Genomic DNA, 15,423 nt, shown 5'->3' on the forward strand with positions numbered 1-15,423 from the left:
TCCCTCTTTGCATCCCGACGCTCATAACTCTTTTATTTTTTGTACGACGTAGTTGTATGAGACTTTGTTTTTTGCGGGACAAGTTGTACTTTATGTGGGTACCATTTTTTGGTACAAATACATTATCGTTTAATTTCTATAAACTTTTATTTTGGCGAAAATGCAGAAAAAAATGCAGTTCCGCAGCAGTTTTAATATTTATTTTTTTTACACCATACACCGATCATCATAAATAATGTTATACATTTGTTGTACAGGTTGTTACGGTCGGGGCGATACCAAATATGTCTATATTATTTCATGTTTTGGGACTTATATTTTAAAAAGTTTATTTATTATAAAAAATGTGTGTTTTTTTTACTTTTTATTTATTTATCATAAATTTTTTTTACATTCATTTAACTTTTTTTTTTAATCCCATAAAGGGATTTATCATTTTGATTTTGTAACTGCAATGTACTGGCATAGATCTATATGCCAGTACATTAGCCTGTGCACTGATTGTACACAGGCAGTTGTTAGGGCATACCTCGGTATGCCCTAACAGGAAATATGGTCAGACAGCCCTGGGGTCCTTCAATGGACCCTGGGCTGTCTGGCCATACAAGTTGTGGGCTTTGATCGCGTCACAGTTATCTTCTGTGACGCGATCAATGTGCAGTCCCCCCTCTTTGAACGCCGCGATCAGCTTTCATCGCGGCGTTCAAAGGGTTAACGGCGGAGAGGAGATGTTTCTCTCCTCTTCGCTGTCAGAGCGGGGCCGTGGCTGTGTATTACAGCCGTTACCTTGCTCTCGATCACGCGCACAGACGGCTGTCACATAGGACGAATATGCTCGTCTTAATGCGCGAAGTGCTCGCCGCTCAGGACGAGCATACTCGTCCTGTGTCGGCAACCAGTTAAAATAGTTTTTTGGGGAGTTTGTACCACTTGAATTACACAACATGACTACCCACTTTGATGGTGCAAAGTATTTTTTACTAATTCATAGTAAATCGCAAGTGCCCCAATTGCCCTGTCTAACTCTCTCATGTCTTCTAGGGTTGTATCTACTTTTTGAGTTCACGAGTGGCGAATACACTGCGTAATAGCACGCAGCGCATCCGCCCTGTCTGCCGCAGGGAATTCCGGGCGAAATGCGCACCAAACTGTGGTGCAGCTTTCCGCCCGGAAATGTCCGCCCCCAAAAACTGCAGCACTAAAGCCGGTCGGCCTCCTGGGATAACATCTTATCCCAAGAGACCGCTGCAGCCTATGATTGGCTACAGCGGCGGTCACATGGGATGAAGAGTCACCCCAGGAGGCTGGCCCTCTGAGGTCATCCAGGCCGGCCTCCTGGGATGACGTTCCATGTGACCACCGCTACAGCCTGTGATTGGCTGCAGCGGCCTTCACATGAGATGAACCGTCATCCCAGGAGGATGAACCACAGACTCCTAAGTAAGTTTATTTTTATTTTTTCTAAATTACGTTTTTGCAGCGGGATTGCTGCGAATCCGCCGCAAAAAAACGGAACAGGATTTACATTCCCATTGAATTCAACGGGGAAATCCCACAACATATAAGCAGCGTTTACGTAAAGACAATTGACATGCTGCGGAATGAATTTTCGCACCACAGGTCAATTTCTGAGCTGTATTTCCACTCGGTATTTATGCAGCGTGTGGATGAGATTTGTTCAATCTCATCCACTTTACTGCTACAGTATTTGCTGCGGATTTTCTGCAACAAATTTCGTTGAGGAAAATCTGCAGTATTTACGCAACGTGTGAACTGGCCCCTTGAGGTACAGCTTCTTTATACCGTAGATAAATAGGAGCTGTATCTTGTACTGAAACCAGAATCCGTCAGGTAAGTGGGACTGACGGCTTTGGAGACAGCAGGTCCTGTCATCAATCACAACTAAGTCATAACCATAGATGTGATCGATATCATCAGGATACTGTGTGTCAGAGACATGCAGGATCCGTTGTCACCGAAGCCGTTACCGAAGCCGTCATTCCACTGATCTAATGGGTTTGAGCGCAAGATACAGCTTCTATGTTTCTAAGATACATAAAAGATGTATCTCAAAAAGTAAAAAAAAACTGTTTTAATATAAAACTACTTAAAAAAACAATTGTTAAGTTGGTATTTAACCCCCACGCAAATTGCGAAAACAAGCCAGTCTTACTCGGATTTATGCTGGATAGGCTGTGGGTGCAAGGGTTTCTACTTTCACATGTGGTGGTAACGTTCAGGAGTTCATTCCTTTTGGCTTGATCATTTTAGGTCTTCTCTCCACTATTTCTTCAAGCAGAATTCTCCCTGATCCGGCTAGGGCATTATGTTTTATAAGAATGGATTCTATTCCTTCACAAGCACATGTTGTGGTTAGCCACATTATTATAGCTGCCCGCTTACTCATTGCTAGGTCGTAGAAGACGGATATTTCACCTTCCATTTATCAGGTGAAAGGATCCTAGTCCTATGCCTTTGGGAAATTTAGAAAGGATATTGTGTCCACTTCTAATATGTCATCCACGCCACCCCTTGTACCATCTATCTTCTGACATCTTTGAATAACATTTGTGGTAATTCCTCTTTTGTTTTTATTAAAGAGATTCCTAAAATACGGTCTATAATTAAGGTCTTTTTCGACAACTTCTTGGTAATTATGTAAACGATTGTGGCACTTGTTCTCCTGACCTTCATTGTATCGCTATGTATTGTAGAATGTATGTTTGGCTATTGTATACACTCTTCCTCCTTGCAGACACTTTGTGAGGTGATGTCCCAGGTAGGCAGTGTTCAGGTTTACTACCGTTTGTTTCTCCTAATTACTATTTTGGTTCCTTGTTACAGTAAATAGGGACTGTTTGTACTTGTGAAACAATTGGGACGCTGCAGTGTCACTGTCCTATTGCCTTTCTTTACTATGTCTGTATTTATGAAGAGAAATGTTTCTTATATGGACTGTGTTTATCCTTTTTTTTGTATTCTTGTCAAACTTCAATAAGAAATTGATATAAAAAGTTGTTTTAACCTGTTAGTAACCGCCAATACGCCTTTTCACGCTGGCCACTAATGGGCTTTATTCTGATGCAATAGCCTTTTTACGGCGCTGCATCAGAATAAATAAACAGAGCAGGGAGCCGATAAATCTCCCTCCTCTCAGAGATAGCTGAGGGCTGGGGGCATCCCTGCTCGAACAGGTGAGATCGATAGAAGTATCGATCTCACCTGTTTAACCCCTCAGATGCGGCGCTCAATAGCGAGCGCCGCATCTGAGTGGTTTTGGAGAGAGGGAGGGAGCTCCCTCTCATCCCACTGACACCCGGCGATAAGATCGCCGAGTGTCTGTGTCTCCGATGGCAGCCAGGGGCCTAATAAAGGCCTCCATGTCTGCCTGCAGTGAATGCCTGCTAGGTCATGCCAGAGGCATGGCCTTGCAGATGCCTGTCCGTTTTAAACGGACAGGCAGTAATACACTGCAATACAAAAGTATTGCAGTGTATTATAAAAGCAATCGGATGATCGCATATTGAAGTCCCTTAGTGGGACTAGTAAAAAAAGTTAAAAAAAAAGTTTAAGAAAGTTAATAAAAAAAAATGTGAAAAAAAAATGAAAAACCCACCTTTTCCCCTTGCAAACTGCTTTACTATTAAAAAAACAAAATAAAGAAAAAATGTTACACATATTTGGTATCACCGCGTCCGTAACGACCCCGACTATAAATCTATTACATTATTTAACCCGCACGGTGAACGCCATAAAAAATAAAATAAAAAACAATGGAAAAATTGCTGTTTTCTGTGAATCCTGCCTTAAAAAAGTGATAAAAAGTGATCAAAAAGTCAAATCTACTCCAAAATGGTACCAATCAAAACTACAAGTCGTCCCGCAAAAAAAAAAGCCCTCATACAACTGCATCGGTGGAACAATAAAAAAAAGTTATAGCTCTTCAAATATGGAGACGCAAAATCAAATAATTTTGAAAAAAAAGCTCTTTTACTGTGTAAGTAGTGAAACATACAAAATCTATACAAATTTGTTATCGTTGCAATCGTAACAACCCGATGAATAAAGTTAGTGTAACGTATACTACATGGTATACGGCGTAGATTTTGGACGCAAAAAAAAAAAGTGGCAAAATTTCAGGGTTTTTTCTATTCTCCACAAAAAAAAGTTTATAAAAGTTAATCAATAAATAATAGTAAAAATAGTAAATTATAATAATTTGTCGGCCCGTTGTGCCCCCGCCCCCTTTTCCAAAGCCAAAACCCCTTTACACAAAAGTAACAAGGGCGGTGTAAAAAGGCCAAATGTCGCAGTTTGCAACTTTTGGGACTTTTCTACGCCATAAAACTGGCGTAGAAAGGTTGATAAATACCCCCAAAATGCTTTTATGTAGTCATATAAAGATGGTTAATGGGAATTCTTACCTGCTACTAGAACATCTTCCTCCACATTATCATCCTCACTAAAATCTATAAAGGCCTCAATGTGAGCAAGAGCCTGGTAAGACACAAAGTACACAAGGTTCAGTCCAGCAAATTGAAGGTGTCCATATTATATTTTACAATTTGTAGGTAATTAAGTAGCTAAGATGACACACAAACTGTTTCAATGTGTTTAATTTTCACAGTACTGCCGAGTTGGCACTAGAAATGATAATCTTGGGGTGTTACACACTCGGATAACCTTCAGTAAAATACCAGTATTGTCCCTTTATAATTTACAGGCCCGAAGCCTGAAGAGATTTTGATGACAACACTAGTTCAGTTTGGTTTTGATTTCTGTCAGTGTTGTTATAGAACCCTTATGCAGTTTCAAATCCACTAAAGTTCCCCCATATTCATGGCACGTAAGAGGTAGGAACTGTTGGATATTTATCGAATGTTAAATTGCGGGATATTTAAGCCGCACCCAAATTCATACATAGAATGCCTCAAACACCAAGAAAACTTATCTTTTGAGGCATTTTCCATAAACCACAGTCCCTTTTGCGGACAAGTCTGTGTCAATGTGTGAAATTGGGACTGCAGGCAAGTTGGCATGCTGCATCTCATGATTTGTAGCCACACAAAGTCTTCATGACAACAATGCACCTGACAAGACATCAGTAGGTGATATTTTTATCATCAGAATCTCTCAGAAATGGAAATTAGGCTTTGGGCCCATAACATCAAGCGTTTATGTTTCAAGCGATCTATGTTTGAGATTACCATTTTCATATTTTTTTAATGTACACTAAAGGACATAAATAAAATAATACCATTAAATAATTTATATATTTGCAGATTTCATTGAAACTGCTGTGTAAAAGGCTGCAGAGTAGAACAAAATATAGTACAATTTATCTTTGTAAACGTAATAAAAAAAACAAAAGATAGAAAAGCCAAAGATTTTTTTTTACATCTAATGTAATAAATAAGCCTAATAATGGGCAAGGATGGAGCTAAAAGATGACTGAACCATTGTACTAAACAAGCACTTTTCACATTTTGTGCCCCCCTATTTCCTCATAGATTGTAAGCTCTTGTGAGCAGGGTCCTCACTCCTCTTGTATCTCCTCCTATTTGCTCATAGATTGTAAGCTCTTGTGAGCAGGGTCCTCACTCCTCCTGTATCTCCTCCTATTTCCTCATAGATTGTAAACTCTTGTGAGCAGGGTCCTCACTCCTCTTGTATCTCCTCCTATTTCCTCATAGATTGTAAGCTCTTGTGAGCAGGGTCCTCACTCCTCTTGTATCTTTTACTATTTCCTCATAGATTGTAAGGTCTTGTGTGCAGGGTCCTCACTCCTCCTCTATCTCCTCCTATTTCCTCATAGATTGTAAGGTCTTGTGAGCAGGGTCCTCACTCCTCCTGTATCTCCTCCTATTTCCTCATAGATTGTAAGCTCTTGTGTGCAGGGTCCTCACTCCTCTTGTATCTCCTATTTCCTCATAGATTGTAAGGTCTTGTGAGCAGGGTCCTCACTCCTCCTATTTCCTCATAGATTGTAAGCTCTTGTGAGCAGGGTCCTCACTCCTCCTGTATCTCCTCCTATTTCCTCATAGATTGTAAGCTCTTGTGAGCAGGGTCCTCACTCCTCTTGTATCTCCACCTATTTCCTCATAGATTGTGAGCTCTTGTGAGCAGGGTCCTCACTCCTCCTGTATCTCCTCCTATTTCCCCATAGATTGTAAGCTCTTGTGAGCAGGGTCCTCACTCCTCTTGTATCTCCTATTTCCTCATAGATTGTAAGCTCTTGTGAGCAGGGTCCTGACTCCTCTTGTATCTCCACCTATTTCCCATAGATTGTAAGCTCTTGTGAGCAGGGTCCTCACTCCTCTTGTATCTCCTATTTCCTCATAGATTGTAAGCACTTGTGAGCAGGGTCCTGACTCCTCTTGTATCTCCACCTATTTCCTCATAGATTGTAAGCTCTTGTGTGCAGGGTCCTCACTCCTCTTGTATCTCTTACTATTTCCTCATAGATTGTAAGCTCTTGTATCTCCTCCTATTTCCTCATAGATTGTAAACTCTTGTGAGCAGGGTCCTCACTCCTCCTTATCTCCTCCTATTTCCTCATAGATTGTAAGCTCTTGTGATCAGGGTCCTCACTCCTCTTGTATCTCCTATTTCCTCATAGATTGTAAGCTCCTGTGAGCAGGGTCCTCACTCCTCTTGTATCTCATCCTATTTCCCCATAGATTGTAAACTCTTGTGAGCAGGGTCCTCACTCCTCTTGTATCTCCTATTTCCTCATAGATTGTAAGCTCTTGTGAGCAGGGTCCTCACTCCTCTTGTATCTCCTACTATTTCCTCATAGATTGTAAACTCTTGTGAGCAGGGTCCTCACTCCTCTTGTATCTCCTACTATTTCCCCATAGATTGTAAACTCTTGTGAGCAGGGTCCTCACTCCTCTTGTATCTCCTATTTCCTCATAGATTGTAAACTCTTGTGAGCAGGGTCCTCACTCCTCTTGTATCTCCTCCTATTTCCTCATAGATTGTAAGCTCTTGTGAGCAGGGTCCTCACTCCTCTTGTATCTCCTATTTCCTCATAGATTGTAAGCTCTTGTGAGCAGGGTCCTCACTCCTCTTGTATCTCCTATTTCCTCATAGATTGTAAGCTCTTGTGAGCAGGGTCCTCACTCCTCTTGCATCTCCTACTATTTTCTCATAGATTGTAAGCTCTTGTGAGCAGGGTCCTCACTCCTCTTGTATCTGCTCCTATGTCCTCATAGATTGTAAACTCTTGTGAGCAGGGTCCTCACTCCTCCTGTATCTCCTCCTATTTCCTCATAGATAGTAAGCTCTTGTGAGCAGGGTCCTCACTCCTCCTGTATCTTACTATTTCCTCATAGATTGTAAGCTCTTGTGAGCAGGGTCCTCACTCTTCTTGTATCTCCTCCTATTTCCTCATAGACTGTAAGCTCTTGTGAGCAGGGTCCTCACTCCTCTTGTATCTCCTCCTACTTCCTCATAGATTGTAAGATCTTGTGAGCAGGATCGTCAATCCTCTTGTATATTTTACTATTTCCTCATAGATTGTAAGCTCTTGTGAGCAGGGTCCTCGCTCCTCTTGTATTTCCTATTTCCTCATAGACTAAGCTCTTGTGAGCAGTGTCCTCCCTCCTCTTGTATCTCCTCCTATTTCCTCATAGATTGTAAGCTCTTGTGAGCAGGGTCCTCACTCCTCTTGTATGTCTTACTATTTCCTCATAGATTGTAAGCTCTTGTGAGCAGGGTCCTCACTCCTCTTGTATGTCTTACTATTTCCTCATAGATTATAAGCTCTTGTGAGCAGGGTCCTCACTCCTCCTGTATCTCTTACTATTTCCTCATAGATTGTAAACTCTTGTGAGCAGGGTCCTCACTCCTCTTGTATCTCCTATTTCCTCATAGATTGTAAGCTCTTGTGAGCAGGGTCCTCACTCCTCTTGTATCTCCTCCTATTTCCTCATAGATTGTAAGCTCTTGTGAGCAGGGTCCTCACTCCTCCTGTATCTCCTCCTATTTCCTCATAGATTGTAAGCTCTTGTGAGCAGGGTCCTCTCTCCTCTTGTATCTCCTCCTATTTCCTCATAGATTATAAGCTCTTGTGAGCAGGGTTCTCACTCCTCCTGTATCTCCTCCTATTTCCTCATAGATTATAAGCTCTTGTGAGCAGGGTTCTCACTCCTCCTGTATCTCCTCCTATTTCCTCATAGATTGTAAACTCTTGTGAGCAGGGTCCTCACTCCTCTTGTCTCTCCTCCTATTTCCTCATAGATTGTAAGCTCTTGTGAGCAGGGCCCTCACTCCTCCTGTATCTCCTCCTATTTCCTCATAGATTGTAAGCTCTTGTGTGCAGGGTCCTCACTCCTCCTCTATCTCCTCCTATTTCCTCATAGATTGTAAGGTCTTGTGAGCAGGGTCCTCACTCCTCCTGTATCTCCTCCTATTTCCTCATAGATTGTAAGCTCTTGTGTGCAGGGTCCTCACTCCTCTTGTATCTCCTATTTCCTCATAGATTGTAAGGTCTTGTGAGCAGGGTCCTCACTCCTCCTATTTCCTCATAGATTGTAAGCTCTTGTGAGCAGGGTCCTCACTCCTCCTGTATCTCCTCCTATTTCCTCATAGATTGTAAGCTCTTGTGTGCAGGGTCCTCACTCCTCTTGTATCTCCACCTATTTCCCCATAGATTGTGAGCTCTTGTGAGCAGGGTCCTCACTCCTCTTGTATCTCCTACTATTTCCTCATAGATTGTAAGCTCTTGTGAGCAGGGTCCTCACTCCTCTTGTATCTCCTCCTATTTCCTCATAGAGTGTAAGCTCTTGTGAGCAGGGTCCTCACTCCTCCTTATCTCCTCCTATTTCCTCATAGATTGTAAGCTCTTGTGAGCAGGGTCCTCACTCCTCTTGTATCTCATCCTATTTCCCCATAAATTGTAAACTCTTGTGAGCAGGGTCCTCACTCCTCTTGCATCTCCTACTATTTTCTCATAGATTGTAAGCTCTTGTGAGCAGGGTCCTCACTCCTCTTGTATCTGCTCCTATGTCCTCATAGATTGTAAGCTCTTGTGAGCAGGGTCCTCACTCCTCTTGTATCTCCTCCTATTTCCCCATAGATTGTAAGCTCTTGTGAGCAGGGTTCTCACTTCTCTCGTATCTCCTCCTATTTCCTCATAGATTGTAAGCTCTTGTGAGCAGGGTCCTCACTCCTCCTGTATCTCTTACTATTTCCTCATAGATTGTAAGCTCTTGTGAGCAGGGTCCTCACTCCTCTTGTATCTCCTCCTATTTCCTCATAGATTGTAAGCTCTTGTGAGCAGGGTCCTCACTCCTCCTGTATCTTACTATTTCCTCATAGATTGTAAGCTCTTGTGAGCAGGGTCCTCACTCTTCTTGTATCTCCTCCTATTTCCTCATAGACTGTAAGCTCTTGTGAGCAGGGTCCTCACTCCTCTTGTATCTCTTACTATTTCCTCATAGATTGTAAGCTCTTGTGAGCAGGGTTCTCACTCCTCTTGTATCTCCTCCTACTTCCTCATAGATTGTAAGATCTTGTGAGCAGGGTCCTCACTCCTCTTGTATCTTTTACTATTTCCTCATAGATTGTAAGCTCTTGTGAGCAGGGTCCTCGCTCCTCTTGTATTTCCTATTTCCTCATAGATTGTAAGCTCTTGTGAGCAGTGTCCTCCCTCCTCTTGTATCTCCTCCTATTTCCTCATAGATTGTAAGCTCTTGTGAGCAGGGTCCTCACTCCTCTTGTATGTCTTACTATTTCCTCATAGATTATAAGCTCTTGTGAGCAGGGTCCTCACTCCTCCTGTATCTCTTACTATTTCCTCATAGATTGTAAGCTCTTGTGAGCAGGTTCCTCGCTCCTCTTGTATTTCCTCATAGATTGTAAGCTCTTGTGAGCAGGGTCCTCACTCCTCTTGTATGTCTTACTATTTCCTCATAGATTATAAGCTCTTGTGAGCAGGGTCCTCACTCCTCCTGTATCTCTTACTATTTCCTCATAGATTGTAAGCTCTTGTGAGCAGGGTCCTCACTCCTCTTGTATCTCCTATTTCCTCATAGATTGTAAGCTCTTGTGAGCAGGGTCCTCACTCCTCTTGTATCTCCTCCTATTTCCTCATAGATTGTAAGCTCTTGTGAGCAGGGTCCTCTCTCCTCTTGTATCTCCTCCTATTTCCTCATAGATTGTAAGCTCTTGTGAGCAGGGTCCTCTCTCCTCTTGTATCTCCTCCTACTTCCTCATAGATTGTAAGATCTTGTGAGCAGGGTCCTCACTCCTCTTGTATCTCCTCCTATTTCCTCATAGATTGTAAGCTCTTGTGAGCAGGGTCCTCACTCCTCTTGTATGTCTTACTATTTCCTCATGGATTATAAACTTTTGTGAGCAGGGTCCTCACTCCTCCTGTATCTCTTACTATTTCCTCATAGATTGTAAGCTCTTGTGAGCAGGGTCCTCACTCCTCTTGTATCTCCTCCTATTTCCTCATAGATTGTAAACTCTTGTGAGCAGGGTCCTCACTCCTCGTGTATCTCCACCTATGTCCTCATAGATTGTAAACTCTTGTGAGCAGGGTTCTCACTCCTCTCGTATCTCCTCCTACTTCCTCATAGATTGTAAGCTCTTGTGAGCAGGGTCCTCACTCCTCTTGTATCTCCTCCTATTTCCTCATAGATTGTAAGCTCTTGTGAGCAGGGTCCTCACTCCTCTTGTATCTCTTACTATTTCCTCATAGATTGTAAGCTCTTGTGAGCAGGGTCCTCACTCCTCCTGTATCTCTTACTATTTCCTCATAGATTGTAAGCTCTTGTGAGCAGGGTCCTCACTCCTCTTGTATCTCCTCCTATTTCCTCATAGATTGTAAACTCTTGTGAGCAAGGTTCTCACTCCTCTCGTATCTCCTCCTACTTCCTCATAGAATGTAAGCTCTTGTGAGCAGGGTCCTCACTCCTCTTGTATCTCCTCCTATTTCCTCATAGATTGTAAGCTCTTGTGAGCAGGGTCCTCACTCCTCTTGTATCTCTTACTATTTCCTCATAGATTGTAAGCTCTTGTGAGCTGGGTCCTCACTCCTTTTTATCTCCTCCTTATTCCTCATAGATTGTAAACTCAATTTGTCACTATGTAATGTCTAATTTGTTTGTACATGTTCCCTCTGAATTGTAAAGTGCTGCGGAAAATGTTTGCGCTTCACAAAGATTATTATTATTAACAATCATGATCTGGTTAAAAAAAAAATGGAGTACATGTGAGTGGACAAATATACAGCATGTAAACACAGAATGCAACCATAATCCCTCTAAGATTATAATGACATAGTAACTGATAGGTTAAGTATTTAACTGACCCTGATGAGTTGTTGGCTCCATCTCTGATATAGTTGTCCAAGCTCACCAGACATCTGACGCAAGGCCTGCCTTCTCTGAAGCTCCGTCTCTGCATGAATGAGATCCCCAAGACCCTCGACCTCAGTCAGATCCAGTTTTCCATTTTGAAAAGCTCTTTTCGTGAATTCACCTGGTTCTGCTGGCCGAAGCATTTGCAGGGATCCTACAAGTAGAATATTAGAGCATGTGGTTTTTCCCTTTTTATATAACTAAACTTGTTAGACATTTTCAAAATGTTTTAAAGGAGTTATTAACCAAACTCTTTGCAGAAATTGTACCCTCTACTTTAAAGAGAACCTTTCACCTCCCCATACATGTGCAGCTGAGTGCAGCATATAATGGGGAGGGCTGCACAAACCCTGGGGCACTTTACAGTTTTTTTCTACCTCCGTTATTTAGACATCGGTGACGGTATATTTGTCACACAATATTTAAATAACCCCCTGAACAGTCAACGGGGCGTGTAGTGGCAAGGGGGCGTGTTACTATGGCTGTGACACTGTCCAATCAGATATGGACAGTGCCACTGCAAGAGCTGGAGAGAGGAGAGATAGTGTGCGATTGCAGTCTTTTCACCTGAACTGGCAAGGGGGCGTGTCACTGCTACGGACAGTGAAAGAGCTCTGGGGAGGAGAGCGCGCTCTCATCTCTTCAGCTCTTGCGAGAGATCAGTCTTGTACTTTGTCTGCCGAACTGGCAAGGGGGCGTGTCTCTGCTACAGACAGTGTAAGAGATGGGAGCGCTTACCCTGTCCATAGCAGAGACACGTCCCCCTGCCAGTTCGGCAAACAATACAAGACTGATCTCTCACAAGAGCTGAAGAGATGAGAGCGCGCTCTCCTCCCCAGAGCTCTTTCACTGTCCGTAGCAGTGACACGCCCCCTTGCCAGTTCAGCAGAAGACTAATCTTGAAAGCTTGAGAGTGAGAGCGTATGCGTGCACGCACACTCTCTCCTCGCTCTTGCTGTAACACTGTCCATATCTGATTGGACAGCCTCACGGCCATAGTACATGCCCCCTTGCCAGTACACACCCCGTTGACTGTTCAGGGGGTTATTTAAATATCGGGCGCCAAATAGAACGGCACCGATATCTAAATAACGGAGGGAGGTAGAATTTTTTTTAAAGTGTCCCAGGGTTTGTTCAGCCCTCCCCATTACATGCTGCACTAAGCTGCACATGTATGGGCAGGTGAAAGGTTCTCTTTAAGATTATTTAAAGGGAACCTGCCAGCACATTCATGCTGCCCTAATTGCTGACAGCATGATAAAGCGACGGATGCCCTGATTACACTAAACTTTGTTTTACTGAAGTGTTTTCGATAACTCATAGTTAAAGGAGTTTTACTATCAGCGACATTTATGACCTATGCACAGGATAGGTCATAAATGTCAGAAAGATGCGGGTCCCACACCTATCTCTACGGGGCGCCCTAATCCCCATTCTACCTCTCTGTGCTCCGGCTGACTCGTGTGATTACCAACGATGAAGAAGAAAACGAGCGAGCAACGCGGTTTCCGTAAGTCCCATAGGACTGAATAGCAGTTACGTAAACAGCGTAGCTCGCATGCTATGCTGTTTCCGTAACTGCCATTCCCTACTATGGGAGTTACGGAAACAGCGTAGCTCAGCCAACTACGCTGTTTTCTTTTTCACGGTCGGAAATCACACTCTTCAGCTGCAACACAGAGCAGTAGAGCAAGGTTTAGGGGGCCCCGTTCTAGAGATAGGCGCGGGTCCCAGAGGTGAATATCCTGTGGATATGTCATAAATGTCCCTGATGGGGAAACCCCTTTAACCCCTTCCCCCTGCTGGCATTCTGGGCCCTAATGTCCAAGCCATTTTTTAGATTTTTCCATTGTCACATTCGAAGAGCTGTAACTTTTTTATTTTTGCGTCGGCATAGCTGTATAAGGTCTTGTTTTTTGCGGGACGACTTGCAGTTTTTATTGGTACCATTTTGGAGTAGATGCGACTTTTTGATCACTTTCTATCACATTTTTTTTAAGTCAGGATTAACAGAAAACAGCAATTTTTCCATTGTTTTTTATTTTATTTTTTACGGCGTTCACAGTGCGGGTTAAATAATGTAACAGCTTTATAGTCGGGGTCGTTACGGACGTGGCAATACCAAATATGTGTAACTTTTTTGCTTTATTGTAGTTTTTTTTAATAGTAAAGCATTTTGTAAGGGGAAAAGCTGGGTTTTTCATTTTTTTTTTTTCACTTTTTTTTTAAATTAACTTTATTAAACTTTTTTTACTTTTTTACTAGTCCCACTAGGGGACTTCCCTATCCTCCGATCGCTATTATAATACACTGCAATACTTTTGTATTGCAGTGTATTACTGCCTGTCCGTTTAAAACGGACAGGCATCTGCTAGGTCATGCCTGCGGCATGATCTAGCAGGCATTCGCTGCAGGCAGACCTGGAGGTCTTTATTAGACCCCCGGCTGCCATAGAAGACACAGACACTCGGCGATTTTATCGCCGGGTGTCAGTGAGATGAGAGGGAGCTCCCTCCCTCTCTCCAAAACCATTCAGATGCGGTGCTCGCTATTGTGCACCGCATCTGAAGGGTTAAACAGGTGAGATCGATACTAATATCGATCTCACCCGGCAGAGCAGGGACGCCCCCAGCCCTCAGCTGCTTCTGGCAGCTGACAGCAGGGAGATTTCACGGCTCCCTGCTCTGTTTACTTTATTCTAATGCAGCGACGTAGTTTGGCGGCGCTCTAGAATAAAGCCCACTAATGACCGCCGTAAAAAGACGTATCGGCGGTCATTAAGGGGTTAAGTGCCAGGCACAAATAGGGAGGGACCTGTCAATCAAGGAAATTCAGGCAAAGAGGGGAGCCGCCCAGCAGATACCTCTCCCTGAGTCCAGCACTTTACACTCGTCGCAAGCCAGTGTTAAAACTATGATTTTTCTAAATCAACACAGAGTAAAACATAGCTTGATGGAATCAGGGCACCTGTAACTAAATCACGCTTCCCGCAGTTATAGAGGCATTAACATGCTGCCAGGTAATAGTGAACAATCCGTTTACCTTCTATACCCAAATATTCATAAAAATATACTCCAGTCAATCTGTTTTAGTTGTATTAACCCCTTAAGGACACGGCCAATTTTGGCCTTGAGGACAGAGCAATTTTTTTACATTTCCCCTCTTTGCATCCCGACGCTCATAACTCTTATTTTTTGTACGACGTAGTTGTATGAGACTTTGTTTTTTGCGGGACGAGTTGTACTTTATGTAGGTACCATTTTTTGGTACAAATACATTATCATTTAATTTCTATAAATTTTTATTTTGGCGAAAATGCAGAAAAAATCAGTTTCGCTGCAGTTTTAATATTAATTTTTTTACACCATACACCGATCATAATAAATAATGGTATACATTTGTTATACAGGTTGTTACGGTCGTGGCGATACCAAATATGTCTATATTATTTCATGTTTTGGGACTTATATTTTAAAAAGTTTATTTATTATAAAAAATTTGTGTTTGTGTATTTTTTTTTACTTTTTATTTATTTATCATTAATTTTTTTTTACATTCATTTAACTTTTTTTTTAAATCCCATAAAGGGATTTATCATTTTGATTTTGTAACTGCAATGTATTGGCATAGATCTATATGCCAGTACATTAGCCTGTTACTGATTGTACACAGGCAGTTGTTAGGGCATACCTCAGTATGCCCTAACAACAGGAAATATGTTCAGACAGCCCTGGGGTCCTTCAATGGACCCTGGGCTGTCTGGCCATATGAGTTGTGGGCTTTGATCGCGTCACAGTTATTTTCTGTGACGCGAGCAATGTGCAGTCCCCCCTCTTTGAACGCCGCGATCAGCTGTCATCGCGGCGTTCAAAGGGTGTCAGAGCGGGGCCGTAGCTGTGTATTACAGCCGTTGCCCCGCTCTCGATCGCGCGCACAGACGGCTGTCACACAGGACGAGTATGCTCGTCCTAATGTGCGAAGTGCGAAGTGCTCGCCGCTCAGGACGAGCATACTCGTCCTGTGTCGGCAACCAGTTAATCAATCTACAGTA

At 42.8% G+C, this 15,423-nt stretch overlaps 1 protein-coding gene across 3 annotated transcripts in view; it reads right to left on the minus strand.

Moving 5' to 3' along the window:
- The window catches only part of GTPBP3 (GTP binding protein 3, mitochondrial), a 133,448-nt gene that overhangs the window by 40,475 nt on the left and 77,550 nt on the right, over positions 1-15,423 (minus strand). For all 3 annotated transcript variants that reach the window (XM_075825511.1, XM_075825509.1, XM_075825510.1), the window contains exons 5-6: positions 11,324-11,526; positions 4,425-4,497 (exon numbers count right to left, since the gene is read on the minus strand). In XM_075825511.1, the coding sequence (XP_075681626.1) occupies positions 4,425-4,497; positions 11,324-11,526 (276 nt within the window). The remainder of the gene's footprint in view (positions 1-4,424; positions 4,498-11,323; positions 11,527-15,423) is intronic.

The sequence above is a fragment of the Rhinoderma darwinii genome, chromosome 1 (assembly GCF_050947455.1).
Source record: "Rhinoderma darwinii isolate aRhiDar2 chromosome 1, aRhiDar2.hap1, whole genome shotgun sequence".
Classification (NCBI taxonomy): domain Eukaryota; kingdom Metazoa; phylum Chordata; class Amphibia; order Anura; family Rhinodermatidae; genus Rhinoderma; species Rhinoderma darwinii.